This window comes from Aulonocara sp. 'chitande type north' Nkhata Bay, linkage group LG1 (assembly GCF_057382095.1).
Source record: "Aulonocara sp. 'chitande type north' Nkhata Bay isolate Kocher_YH1m ecotype deep benthic linkage group LG1, A_spYH_male_GT1.1, whole genome shotgun sequence".
NCBI classification, from domain to species: domain Eukaryota; kingdom Metazoa; phylum Chordata; class Actinopteri; order Cichliformes; family Cichlidae; genus Aulonocara; species Aulonocara sp. 'chitande type north' Nkhata Bay.
The window spans coordinates 42,682,788-42,697,536 of record NC_141344.1 but is presented as its reverse complement, the minus strand read 5'-3'; the positions used below and the strand labels follow the sequence as shown (position 1 = coordinate 42,697,536).

The window sequence follows — 14,749 nt, the reverse complement described above, 5'->3', positions numbered from 1 at the left end:
AATGCAAATAACTAGTGAGCCAATCACATGGTAGCAACTCAATGCATTCCAGCATGTAGACAGAGTCGAGATGATGCACTGAAGTTCAAACCAGGCAACAGAACGGTGAGGAAAAGTTATTTAAGTGACTTAATGTGGACGGTTTTTGATGCTGCTGTTCTAAGTATTTCAGATACTGCTAATTTGCTCAATCAGCTCTCTAAGTTATAGAGAATGGTCTAAAAATTTTAAATATCCAGTGAGCGGCAGTTTTGTGGGTGAAAATTTCTTGTTTATGCCTGAGATCGGAGCAGAATAGTCAGGCTGCTTCAATCTGATACGAAGCCAACATTAATTCAATAACAAGCCCACTAAGGTAAACAACCGTGATATTAAGAAGTCCATCTGTGAACACATAACACGCCTAATCTTGGAAGAAATGGGTTACAGCAGCGGAAAACCATGCCAGGTGCCACTCCTATCAGATAAGAACAAAACAAGAACAAGGAAACTGAAGCAATTCTAATGGTCTGTTGAGTCAATGTCTGCTGTGAACGGTAGGGTCAGAATTTGGTGTAAACAACATGAAAACATTAATCAGTCCTGTTTTGTATCATCCACTCAGGCTGGTGGCAGGGCAGCGGTGTGGAGGATATATTCCTCGTCGAGTATTGTTTGAAAGAAAGTGCTTTTTTCAGTCTGAAGACCAGAAGCTGCTGCTGGCCTTCTACCACTCCTCAGTGGAGGGCATGCTCTCTTACTGCCTGGGAGTTTGGTACACAGGGGCCAATACTGAGAGCAGGAAGGCTGCACAGAGGGTTATTAACAATGCCCCAAAAGGCAGCCCTCTGCCAGCCCTGGAGGCCATTGCCAGATCCTCCTGTCTCAGGAAAAACAGGGTCATCACAGGGGACCTTGCACGCTGCCCACCCATTTTACACGCTGCCCTGTGGGGCTTTTTCCTATCCTGAATATTTATTATTACTTATTAATTAATGCACAAGTACTTCTTATGTGATTTCAAATGGAATAAGCGATAGAACACTCAATTACTAAAATAATCAAAGCACTACAGATTATTACCTGTACTAGCCTTACAATGCACTAAGGAATTTTTAATGTCTAATTAAGCTGCGCTGGCTTTTGCGATCTCACACCATCTTTATCAGGTTATGTACAGAAAAGTTCAGGCTGCACTATGCCAGTAACATACACATAGTGGACTCCTGCTTAAATACAAATTCCATTATTGACAATAATCTGGACTTTTTTTCCAGGGAAGACTTTTTGCTGAAATTTTAAGGAACCCATGTAGTGAAAGACCTACAAGCTCGTTTTTTTTGTTAAACAGAATGCATATTTGATGGAGCGCATAATTAGTTTTTTTTAAGTATTTATTTTTTAACTCTTTCACTATAAAAGGAAATACAGCTTTAAATAAAAGCATATACATAGACTGCCGACACAAACACTGAATGTCTTGTATATATATAACAAAAAAAAAAAAAGATGTTGAAATCGGGACTTCTGAGGAATTTCACTATCTTGTAGTACACATATTTATTGCTAAATGTACACTCCACTACAATTCTTTCCAGCTGACTTCAAGAGGCACCTGGAATAATGAACCTGGCTAGGAAGGGTTACTTACACAGGACTAGCATTTAAAGAGCAATGGTCCACCATCATCTCTGGGAGAAAATCCAGCTTAAAAGAAGCCATGCTGATAAAACCTGTATCTTTCTTCTTCTTCAGCACAATGGAAGTAAACTCACAAGGCGATCAGAAGGTAGAGGCAAACTCCAGATTGCACACTTGCTGTTAAGTCCCCGAGGACTGGTGTCATAGGGCAGCAGTGTGCAAAAAACCAGAGGGAAAAAAATAAACCAATCCACATGAAAACCCGTGTGTTTGAACACAAAAACAAACCAAAAAAAAAAAAAATCAAGTAAAGGGACACTTATGTTTGAGATGAAAGAAGAACAAAAACGTCAGAGACAAACTGGCAGGCCTTCAGGTTAGCTTACCAGGCTCTGGGACAGAGACTAAAAACTGCATGTAGTTCATGGAAACAGAGGGATGCTGGGATAACTGGGACTAGAGTGCGTAATAGCCATATGAATGACCACAATCAAAGTGCTGATGATCCAGGGCCTTTGTGAACATTTCTCCTAGGCCAGCAAATCTGGCTGCAGCGTCAGATAAACAAGGTGTCAGATTGATGGTGATAAGGCCCAGTGGTCAGAGGGAATGAAAAGGGGAGTGAATAGTACTCCCCAGCCAGCAGCTAATCCCTGGACTAGCTACACCAAGAGTAACAATTAGGTTCCGGCCTGAGGGGCCCGTGTTTTCGCTGTTGTCTTACATGCTGCACAGGTCTGTGTGTGATTTTTGTGTGTAAAGATATACATGAACCAATATCAAATAACGCCTTTGTGTGTGCAGCCTAAACTCACAGCTACACACAAACAATTAAGTTCACCAAGGGTTACACTGGAAAATAATTATATCAAGGGACATACAGTTTACTGACATGTTATAATTTAATATAAAAACATGCTTTGGCCCACATAAGTCCTCAACAAAGAAACAAAAAAAAGACACTGTTAGTTGAGCACAACTATATTAATACAGTGACAAACAAACCAGGCAATAATTTACTACAAATTTAAAAAAAATAAACAGACCGAATCTGCAAAAGGCAGCATTTGACCTCTGTGCCTTCATTTCGACACAATGTAAGACAGTACACATTTTCCTCCACTGTCTAAAAGACAAATTGGATCAGACTAAAACACACCCGTCTGTTATTCCTTACATATGCTGCACTCTGCATGGGCGTCTTCACTTTTCCCCTCCAGCAAGGCACAGTGCCTTTGTTTACATACGCACACGGCGTTGACGCAGAACGAGAAGAGCAAAAGTGGATCGTTGAATGAAATGGATGAACCAGAACTGGTTTGTAAAAATGCTGCAACTTCAGTGGTGTGGAACTGGTTTAGCTTTCGTCCGTCAGATACACAACAAAGCACTATTTTTGGTAGAGCATGCTACCGGGCCATCGTTATTACCGTGTTGTTTTGGAAAATACGGTGCACTTAAAATCATCCTTTGATTTTTCTGAAAGTCGACAGAGCCCCTTATAATCCCGTGTGCCTTATGTATGAACTCTGGTTGTGTTTACTGACCTCGAAACGATTTTATGTAAAGTATTTTGTCTTGTGTCAATTATATCGTCAGTTATATCGTTACCGCAAATTTTCAAATGTATATCGTGATAAATATTTTTGGTCATATCGCCCTGCTCTACTGGAGAGAAGATAAGATAACCTTTATTAGTCCCACACGTGGGAAATTTGTTTTGTCACAGCAGGAAGTGGACAGTGCAAAAGAACCCACGAAAACACAGGAGAACATGCAAAATCCACACAGAAAGATGATGGTGGAATTAGGACTGGGCGATATATCGAGTTTTTAAATATATCGATATATTTTTATACGAGACATGAGATGTGACAATATCGTTTATATCGATATAGTCTATGTTACATAATAATTATACTTGTGGAACCGCAAGTTTGCCTCTCTTTCGTCCACTTTTGTCTCTACGCTGCGTTACTCTGCCTCGCCTCTCTCCTTCACTGGACACAACTCCACCTCCCCCATCGCTTCACCCGCAGGCAACGACAAGATGGAGACGGCAGCTATCAAAGAGGAGCTGGTCGATAAAAAAGAAAACGTTTGGAGATTACTATTTTAGTGCTGCACCGTTACTCTCGTTAAAATGATACCATAACACCATAACCGTATTAACGCGGCAAATCTCCGTTAACGAGTTACCGCGGAATGCCCCATGCGTGGAGCGTCAACACGTTAGCGTCGCGGTTAGCGTCAGCGGTTACCTCGTTAATGTGTTGACGCCGTGCAGCTAGCACTACTAGTATTTTCACCTCTCCAAAAGTTGATTCTGTTCATCTGGACGTAGCGTTTTGTGGGAGAAAGGTTTCGTCACTCATCCAAGTGACTTTAAATTTGCATAATGACTGAAACCAGCCCACTGAAGGAACAATGGGCTGGGAGGTCAGTTCCTTAATCATAATTATGCAAATTCTCATGACCATTGATCAACAACCACTGATCAATGGCCATGAGTCCCATTCACAGAGAGTTGGGGAATGGCTGCAATCACAGCATTGTAAGATGTTGACAGATGCACCCTTAGGCCCCCTCCTCCATTCAGAGATGGTCTTTCCCTTTTCACGTAAATGGCCTCCTTGACTCCGCCCTCAAACCAGCGTTAAAGGTGTGAGCATCACAGCAGATTCCTTTGTGTCAAAATAACTGAGGGTAAAATACAGAAAAATATGAAGGCGGTTTTCTTGGTCAGCTTTGATGTGCATAATTAATATGAGATAATAAATGTGTGATTTCAACAAACTGTGAGTATATCTGAAGTGCTTGTATTAATGGGTGTGAATCAGTGAATGAGGCATAATAAAGCACTTTGAGCGAAAATATGACAATATATAATGATGCCCTTTCTTTTTTACTTTATCTGTGACTTAAATGCTGTGATATTTACATTAGTTATTGCGACAGGCTAGCTGAACATAAGGATTCCTATCAGGCCATGATGATTTGATCTTATTTGCAGCAAATATTGGTTTGCTGCTTTATAGATTATTTGTGCAGTTCTGATGTGGACCAGATCTTTAAAGCATTTAATTTGACAAAAAGTGGATTTGATGGTTCTATGCAAAAATAATAAATACACCAATACACCTTAATAATTTAACGCTGGTATCAGATTTTATATTATTCAGATTAGATTAGATGAAACTTTATTAATTCCTTGGGTGGGTTCCTCCGGGAAATTTTATTTGCGTTATATTCATGCAGTTGTGCATATTCACGCAACTTACTTAATTACAGCTTAGATTAAGAGTCTTTACCGCACTTTGTTGTCATTTACATTAGTGCTGCTTTATTGCTTTTCTGTGTTCTTAGTTTACTTTGTGTGTGTACACACATACATGCATGCAAACACACAAGAGAAGAAGAAAAGACAGAGATGAGTTGAAGGTGACACTATCAAGACGGTAGACAGTAACTTGTTATCTTAAGTGCAAAAAATGCAAAGTTAATGTAATGACAGACATTGAGAGAGAGAGAGAGAGGTGAAAGAAAGGTGAGAAAAAGTTGAAAAGAACGGTGCTTCTGATGAAACTTTTCCAAACAGTGGTTTGGACATCGACCACAAACTATTGCAAACAAGGAAACGGCAACAGCAACTGTGAAATGTGTCCAACTGGTGCATCTTTTGCTCTTAGCTTCCTCTAACTATGTTAGCTAGTCTTCATTAGCAACCAGTGCATTTTTGCTAATGTGGACTTTTGGATGCAGAGTAGTTATGGTGCTCCATATCCACACACACACACACACACACACACACACACACACACACACACACACACACACACACACACACACACACTTACCCCCTCAGTTCCAGGTTGGGACCTTCCACGGTAGCAAGGACATGTGAGGGCAGACCAGTGTGTTCTTGAGACACATACAGTGTTTCAGGGTCAAGGCTATCCATCCAAGGCCTAGTAGTACTAGTAAAACACAAACCCACACATACACACAAGAGACACATCAGGACAAGACACAAAAGAAACCAATTACAAACACAAGGCTCTAGGAGTTCGGCCAATTTGGTCGCGTTTAGAGGGCCGCTTAAAGCTGCTTAGAGGGCTGCTGAAGCACCGCCACACCAACTCCGTGCTGCTGCTCCATATCGTGGTCTAAACCAATGAGAGATAGTCAATAGCGGAACCTCTCAGATGTTGATGCCCAAGGTAAGATGTTCAGATACTGAGATCTTCAGTTCGAAGTCTTTGAGGCACTTTTAATTTGGACTTCATTTTATATATCTTGAGACATTTTAAGTTTAAATTTCAGCTCAGTGAAGCACTTTAAGCACAGGAACATTTTCATTACCGTATTCTTCGGACTATAAGGCGCACTTAATATCCTTTCGTTTCTGTTTTTTTTTTTTATGTGCATTAAAGCTATATAAACATTTTACAGTGCAAATGCAAATTCCTTGCTGACAGTTTAACCAAAAGGCATTTCCAGTGGAAACTGGCCGACATATCCTCAGCATAACCACGTATAATATCCACAAAACTTAAAAAGAGGTTATACACACACACACACAATGCACAAGGCTCCCGACTACGGCAGCCGTAATGCTACGACAATCCATCAAGCGGTGCGGCTTCGTAGCTTAGCAAAGTTGTACTAAAACATTTTTGACAGATTTTTCAGCGCCGTGTTCATAAAATCAGTTCGGTAATAACGACGGCCCGCTTGCATGCTCTACCAAAAAATGTGCTTTGTTGTGTATCTGACGGACGAAAGCCAAACCAGTTCCGCACCACTGAAGCTGCAGCATTTTTACAAACCAATTCTGGTTCACCTGTTTCATTCAACGATCCACTTTCGCCCCTTCTCATTCACTGTCGCCGCCATGTGCGTATGAAAACAAAGGCACTGCGCATGCGCGTTTTACCCATATTCTATCGCGATATTTCATTGTATTATCATTGCCTCACATTATACCGGTATTACTGTTGAACAATATGATATGGCCCAGCCCTACTGGAGCCTCACAGATTAATATGCGCTTCAACATAATATTACCATATTGTGTGTGTATAGGGACCTCAAAATGGCACCTGTTAAGAGACATGCTGCTGTGACAGAATTTAACATTAATGAATCAATGGTACAGAAGTGGAGGAATGAGTTGAGTAAAGTTTGACTTATCTGACTGTTTGGTTTCATGCGCCTTATTATCTGGTGCACTTTAGGGTCCAAAAAATATGGTAACTTATCTTTCTTGTAGAAATGTGCTCCAAATAAAGAACAAGATTGTTAGTTAATCCTTTACAAATCAATGTTGCCAGTATGGACTAGAGATGGCACGATACCACTTTTTTATGTCCGATACCGATATCATAAATTTGGATATCTGCCGATACCGATATGAATCCGATATAGTGTTTTTTAATCAACAAAACTGTTTTTAAATATCTTGCTGCATTTTGTATAAGTTCATACTCAAGTTTAAAACAACAACTACACTAAAGCTATTCTGTTATACCTGTATGCAAAAAAAATGTTTCATAGTTCAGCAATACTGATCAATCTAATAAACTTAGACCTACACCATCCTCCCTATTCTGGTATTTTAAAGAGTACTTAGCGTAAATATTAAGCAACCTAACTAATAGGGTTCCAACTCCCAGCAACAACAAAAATAAATAAATAAAAGAAGAAAGTGTACTTTATTGGTCCCCGTGGGGAAAATCCCTCTCTGCATTTAACCCATTCACTCAGTGAAGCAGTGGGCAGCCATTGGGCGCCCGGGGAGCAGTGTGTAGGGACGGTACCTTGCTCAGGGGTACCTCAGGGTAGCTGTTCAGGGGAATCGAACCCCCGACCTTCCGATCATGGGGCCACCACTCTACCTACTGAGCTATCCCTGCCCCAAAATAGGGAACCACCCCTCACGCTCCACCTCATGATGCTTAATCGACGTAATCAACCTTAATTTGATGCAGTGTGAAAAAAAATGCACAGAAATCAATTATTTTTCAATATATTAAAATATTAAATAGATTCAACATCTTTCTTCAACAAAATTGCACACTGCACAGATGGTACCTTCCCAAAGGAAAAAGTACTATAGCTTACATATTAGTACTATAGCTTATATATTAGTTAGGTATATATATATTAGACTTAATAGTCACTATATACAGTAATGGACTTCTATTCATTTTACATCAAATTAAAACTTTGGGTGTCAGATAATTATTTATTAAAAGCTCGACATTTTAAATGAGAATAAGAAAGAAAAGTATGTCTTTGTGCCCCCTTTTCCCTGTTAATGCCCTATCGGCCCCCCTGGCTAAACTTTGCTAGCTCCGCCCCTGCACAGTTACCAGCCGTCAGCTGTAGAAAAAGATCCTCGAGTAGAAAGTAATATTAAATACATTCTAACAACAGCTGATCAAGCTTAAACGTGCTGCTGTTGTTCAGCTGCTGGTTTCCTCTTTCTGGTGCAAAGTGGGCCAAAAGCAAACAACAGACACGGACTCGCAACAGAAAAGCCGATCAGCTGGTCATTAAGCAGTTTCATGATTGAAGTAGCAGCAGGAGAGGCAGTCGCTCCATATATCGTTTGTTAAGCTTAACGCAGGAATGCTTTACATTCAGAGATGGACTTACACACTTGCTTTACTTCTCGGCGTGTTGCAAGTTTTGTGAGGTGCTTTCGTGATATTTAATGGATCGGATTACATTTTTTATTTTTCTCCTATATCCGATCCAGTAATTTAGGTCAGTATCGGACCGATACCGATACGTAATATCGGATCGGTCCATCTCTAGTATGGACAGCAATTTTTTTTAAAAAGTGAACATGTAAAGCTGCGGTGTTAAGCGATGTGGTTAAAACATTTGGGTGCACCTAAGAAAAAAAGAAGTTAGGTGCTCCAGTGCAACCATGGCAAAAGGTTAGTCTAGAGCCCTGAAACAAATATGTTTAAAAAAAAGAAAAATTTTTTTTACAAAGACATCCAACACATAAATCAATATGCTAGAGCCACTAGACACTCAAGCTAAGTTGACTTCAGTGATTAGGAATCTAATCACTTTATCTAACGATGGCAACCCACAGGAAGCAAGCTAACTTGGCAAACAACTGAACATTAACAAATTATTCATAACCCAGCAATTCACAAAAACATTAAAATGACTGTGGTCTAAAAGAAATAATGATTACAATACCACATTAATGATCTTAATTACTGTGTCAAGTCTTTACCAGTTTGCACACTAGTCAGTCTACCACCACCATCAGTGGTGGGTGTAACATATCCAGAAGCTGTTTGCTTGCCACAACTGAAATGCAGCAAAGAGAGCATGCTACTGACTTCCAGACAATTAAATGTTACTGTAGAAACAGGAAAACCTATAAAGTTAAAGGCAACAGCAAAATAAATGATAGTGTGTCAATAATCTGCCACAATAGTCAAAAATTTCCCAAATAGTCTAGTAGTTCCCAGGGAAATGTTCTTGTTTAAAAATGCCTAGGCCATTGAGTTACAACTAAATATCAGCTGCAAATGCTGCTGACACGCTTGCATTGTCAGGCCCTGAATCACTACTAGTGCTCCACATCTGTCTTGTCATTATTTCTATTGTCCCTTATCACTGTTTTCACTTGCTGAACCTGTAAAGCACTTTGGTCAACAATAGTTGTTTTAAATGTACCATACAAATGAAGTTGAAGTTGGTTAGGCCACCGACAACCACATCTTTGCCTTTTTTTCTTAGCACCTTCATAATGTTCCTTAGGAAGGTGAAACATTTGAATAATTTGAGATACAAAGTCAAGCCGATGACAGCAAGGGGTCCTGGACTGGGCGACCCAGGACCCCTGGGCAGTCATGGACCTGTTATATTATTATGTATTTTTGGTGTTGCTTCCCCTTCTCTATGCTTGTACATATGTGTGTGGGTGGCTGTGTGTCTGAGCACTTGTGGGGGGGGGGGGGGGGGGGGTGGCCCTGCTAGGGGACTGGCCACACCCGAAGCCACACACCTGCTGCTGATCAGGCCTCGTCGGGGGAGCTACTTAAGAGAGTCTTGGAGCTGGGATCATTGCTTGAGACTCCACGTTAGTCACCCAGTTTAGGTTTCGTCGTTAAGTGCATGCCTGCCATTGTTTAGTGTCCTGACAGCTGCCGCTATTGTTTCCCGCAGGAGGAGCGTGGAAGGCCTGAAGAGCAGCGAGCACCGGGAGTGCAGACACGGGAGCAGAGAGCACTAGGAGGACGACACGGGAGTCTGGGGAAAACACGGGGATTTATTGTTCTTTTGTACCACACACTGTAAATAAACGCACTGTTCGCACACAGAGCACCGCGCCTGGGTCCTCCTTCCCTACACCCCCCACGGTCAGCCATGCCAAACCGTGACAAAATACTTTACAACTCCACAACTTTATTAGCGCAAAAAAACCCCCATCAATGTATTTTCACTTAAACAAGCAGCTGTTTTTTGCATTAAAGTTATATAAAGATGTAACAGTGCAAATGCAAATTCTTTGCTGACAGTTTAACCTAAAGGCATTTCCAGTGGACATTGGCCGACATATTGTCAGCATAACAGTATATAATAGGCCTGTGCGATATGACCAAAATCTCATATCCCAATATAAGAATTCTATCATCCCGATAACGATATAAATCACAAAAATGTAACATTTTCTGTAAATTCTGTGAATCTCGTGAGAGTGATTCGGTTTATTTTGAAAAGTCTCAACAGGATCTTGAGCTTTATTGTGAAAGGTTTATGTGGAACATAAACCAGCGGACATGCGATGGTGTTACCGTCGTTGTTGCTAACGACAACGCATAAAAACGGGCGCTTGTCCGTCCGTAGTGTGGTTATATTAAATATAAGAGAAAGAGAGAACTTTAGGAAATTAATACAGCCACTACAGTGACCATCAAAATGATGAAAAAATATTGTCGTAAACAGTTTATTTTGCGACACCACGAAACAAACGATAGCGTAAAATGAAACTATAGACGTTTTTAATATCGTCATCCGATATATATCGTTATATCGAACAGTCCTAGTATATAATAGCCACAAAACTTAAAAAGAGGTTATACACACGCAATACGGTAATATTATGTTGAAGCACAGTACGTATCACTCCGCGAGGCTCCTCCCTACGATAGACGTAATGCTCCGACAACCCATCAAGTGGTGCAATGTCCACTGGAAATGCCTTTAGGTTAAACTGTCAGCAAGGAATTTGCATTTGCACTGTTACCTTTTTATATAACTTTAATGCAAAAAACAGCTGCTTGTTTAAGTGAAAATACATTGATGGTTTATTTTGCACTAATAAAGTTGTGGAGTTGTAAAGTATTTTGTCTAGTCTCAATTATATCGTCAGTTATATCGTTATAGCAAATTTTCAAATGTATATTGTGATAAATATTTTTGGTCATATCGCTCTACTCTACTCAGCAGTCTACACTTTCAGGCCAGTGGCCACTCTTTAAAGGGTTAGGATGTACACATCCTGGACAGGGAGGAACGCTGGTTTGATTGGGGAGTCAAAGAGGCCATTTACGTGAAAAGAGAAAGACCATCTCTAGATTGAGGAGTTGGCCTAGGGGTAGCTTATTGCAAACTCTGTGAATCTTACTCATGGCCACTGATCAGTGGTCAGGTTGGGGAAATCTGCAGTCAGCCGAGACTGAAGAAGGCACTCGGCCGAGTGACAAAACGTTTCTCCTGCTGAAAACGCTACCTCCAAATGAACAGTATCAACTTTTTGTGATTTCCTTACTTGGATGATTGATTATCAAGATAGTAAACAGTTATTTTGGTTATATTAAGAGTACATTCACCACTTTACTTGCTGTCACACAGCATTTTTTTATTTTACTGGAGATGTTAATTCCAGACTTCTCTGACAAAAACAAACAACTTTACCTCAGCAACAATCAGTTACCTCAGGTTGCTGTGTGAATGCTTCATGCATTAGTATAATTCAGAATTATACAGTTTTCTCTCTTTTACTACATTAACTTTAATCCAATGAGCTGACCAGCAGAAGACTGAACCCTGAAAAACAGCCTGAAGATAAACTGCTGACTTTAGCTGTCCAAAATATGTTTTGGTGCTGGCTGTTTACTGCAGTACAAGTAGCATCCATGCAGCATGCTATGATTCTCTGCTTTACACTAATACAGGAAGTGATACACTCCAGAGGATCAAAGGTTTAGCTCAGACCTCTTGGCTATATATCTTCTAAACTCGAGCTTGCTATTAAAGCTGGGAGGCGGTCTTGTTGCCTGGTGCAGAGAAGCTTAACAGTTTAACAGATCAGACTTAAATAAAAAAAAGTCCACTATTACTGCGAGAGAGGTGGCAGGGGTGACTTCCGCTTTCGGTGACGTCACATGTATGTGTATTTTGTACAATACATACATTTATATTGGACATATTTATGTGCACATATTCACAAACCTTTCAAGTGAGTTAATGATTCGTATCGCTACTACCAAATGATACTGTAAGCACAGCTCCCTTACGCGAACCAACCCAAACTCGTCATGACGTGACTTAAACAATATTTTTGCCGGGCCATCAAACTATGCTCCAAGCCCAGCAGCTGCCTCTTCGTGAGTTGTCTGTGTCATTAACGCTAGCGACAACAGTTAACTTAAAATGCTCAACTACTTACCCGGGTTCTTTACTTCACTGTTAGTTGGATTTGTGCTTAACAGGCGAAATCGTGTTTTGGATATTTGCTTATTATGTAACAGTGTGACGTTTAAAAATATTGCACCGCTCGGAAACAAACTGACCACAACACGTGTGGATAACTTGTGGTCTGTCACTTCATAGATTTAACTAGAAGTCACTGTGTAAAATGGCAGTCTCCTTATGCTGAACCATTTCCATTCGACAGCTGTAAAGGGGGTGGAGAGGTTTAAAGGAACCGGTCAGAACCAACATCAGCATGATATTTGCTTCCTTTTAAATTTGAATGGCTTAATGTAGAATCGTTCCTTGAAACGAAAAGAAGCGATCTTACTTCTTCCTTTCTGTCCGTAACGATGGTGAAAGTGCACGTGACAATTCCCTTGTTCAAAGTGTAACGTGGTACGGTCCGTAGAAAGGGACTATCGTTTCCTACTTTCCAGCAATGTGGTTCAGTTTTGTTTGTTGTTGTTGTTTTCCCCATTGAAAATAGAAAAATAATAAAGTTAACAGATATTCATGTTTAACTTTTTAAAAAGGTGTGAAATCTAAAGATATTAAAATCAAAAAGCTTTATATAAGTTATCCTTAAAAAATTAATTGTTCGTTGTTAGTGGCTATATTTCTAATTAGAAACACCTGTTAACTGTAGTTGTGGAAAAACATCATAAAGATGTGAAGAAGATGACAATAACAAATACTTTATTCATCCCATAAATGGCAAATTATTTAGTTACAGCAATTATAATAATAATATTACTAGATAAATTCTTTTTACTTTTGAGTGTGCCATACCCAGTGTTGGGACTAACGTGTTATTAAGTAACGCGTTACAGTAACTACATTATTATTGTGGTAACGAGCACGGTAACTAGTTATTATGCCAAAATCAGGAACGCGTTAGTCATTACTGGGATTTAGATAGGCTCGTTACTCGTTACTTCGTGTGGTGGCTATCGCGGAGCTTCCACAGATTCAGTAACATTAGCAAGTGTTGGAGGCCAGCAGGTGGATGAAGGAAGTCTGTGTTTCTCCTACAGCTCCGGACCGCAAAAAATGCGCGTGCTCTTTGTGAGCTCGTTCCCGGCTCGTAACCAGCGCGTTCTGCCGTCGAGGGCGATCATTGGTTAAATGTGATCATGTGACTGATGCAAGCCAGATCCTTTTATTTAGCAAAACTATGATTAATAGTTAGACTACAGCTTTCTTGGCTGCTGCCTCAAAGCACATTGTGCGCTGTCTATCTTGCGTGCTGCACAATATCGTTTATTATTTAGTATCTACTGATATCTACTGCTTGCTAGTTTATTGTGATGGTGCCGTTTTTTTTATTATGTTGCTCTTTGTTGTTTGCTTTCTCTTCTGTTTTTTTCTCCATACAGGTGACCCAGGTGTTTTGTTTTTTTTGTTTGCTTTTTTTTTCTTTCTTTTTTTTCTTTCTTCCCCCCCTTCTCACCGTCTCTTCTCCCCTTTGGTTTTCTTTCTCTCCCTCTCTTCATTCTTTCTCCCTGTCCTATCCCCCAGTCATGTCTGTCCTGTTTGTAGCAACTGAAAATAAAATAAATTCATAATTATAATAAAGGTCAATCAAATGGACCAATATGGCAAGGCCATGATGATCCACTTGGTAAAATAAATCCGCTTGGCATCTTTCTTGGCCTTAAGACAACAATTCTGATGCTAAAGATCCAAACGGGACACAAAAAAAAAAAAAAAAAAAGATAATAAAAAATTTTTTTAAAAAATGCCTGGGCCAATTTTCTGTCCCAGTCCAGCCTTTATGCAGCTCATCTGCAGTCTGATGTTACCTACATCTTCCTATTCAGAAGGCAGAATTTCCGAATTCTGAGTACAATCGAAAGCACCACGACTGCAGTTTTTGTGTTGGATGTAAAAGGCGCACATAACGCTGTGACGTAGGCTAGAATCATGGCAGCAGTCAATGACGGTCCAGGCGTGGGATTTCTCTCGTGGAAATGTGCACATTATCTTTTCCTTTCTATTGGTAGGTGGCACAGTGCACTTGTGGCAAGTAAGCAAGCTAGAAGACTGGCAAAGTTATGGAAGCAACACATTAACAAGAGAATTCTGAGTAAAACCAAAGTTACTTTCTCTAGTAACTAGTTACTTTGAAAGTAACGAGTAACTTGAAGTAACTGAGTTACTTTTGAGAGAAGTAACTAGTAATGTAACTAAGTTACTATTTTAAAGTAACTTACCCAACACTGGCCATACCTGTCGCCATTTGAGCTGTCAACAGCCACAGTGTTTAACATCTTATGTGAAGGGATGCCAGAAGCTAAAAATAACATCATGAAAGTTGCAAAAAAATAGTCAAGTTCAAAATGTAGGTAGCTCACAAAAAAGCTAGTCAGAGACGTGTGTTTATGGTATTTTTTAATCA

At 40.1% G+C, this 14,749-nt stretch overlaps 1 protein-coding gene across 6 annotated transcripts in view; it reads right to left on the bottom strand.

Annotated features, from left to right (window-relative positions):
- Positions 1–12,683, bottom strand: part of celf1 (cugbp, Elav-like family member 1) — a 48,888-nt gene extending 36,205 nt beyond the window's left edge. Inside the window, exons 1-2 of one of the 6 annotated variants that reach the window (XM_086297217.1) lie at positions 12,326–12,683; positions 5,478–5,597 (exon numbers count right to left, since the gene is read on the bottom strand). In XM_086297217.1, coding sequence (XP_086153343.1) covers positions 5,478–5,581 — 104 coding nt within the window. In that variant the 5' untranslated portion in view covers positions 5,582–5,597; positions 12,326–12,683. Of the gene's footprint in view, positions 1–1,630; positions 2,071–5,477; positions 5,598–12,325 lie in introns of those variants that run through there. The other 5 variants (XM_086297201.1, XM_086297211.1, XM_086297236.1 and 2 more) reach the window with 5 other exon arrangements.
- Between the last annotated feature and the right edge of the window lie 2,066 nt (positions 12,684–14,749).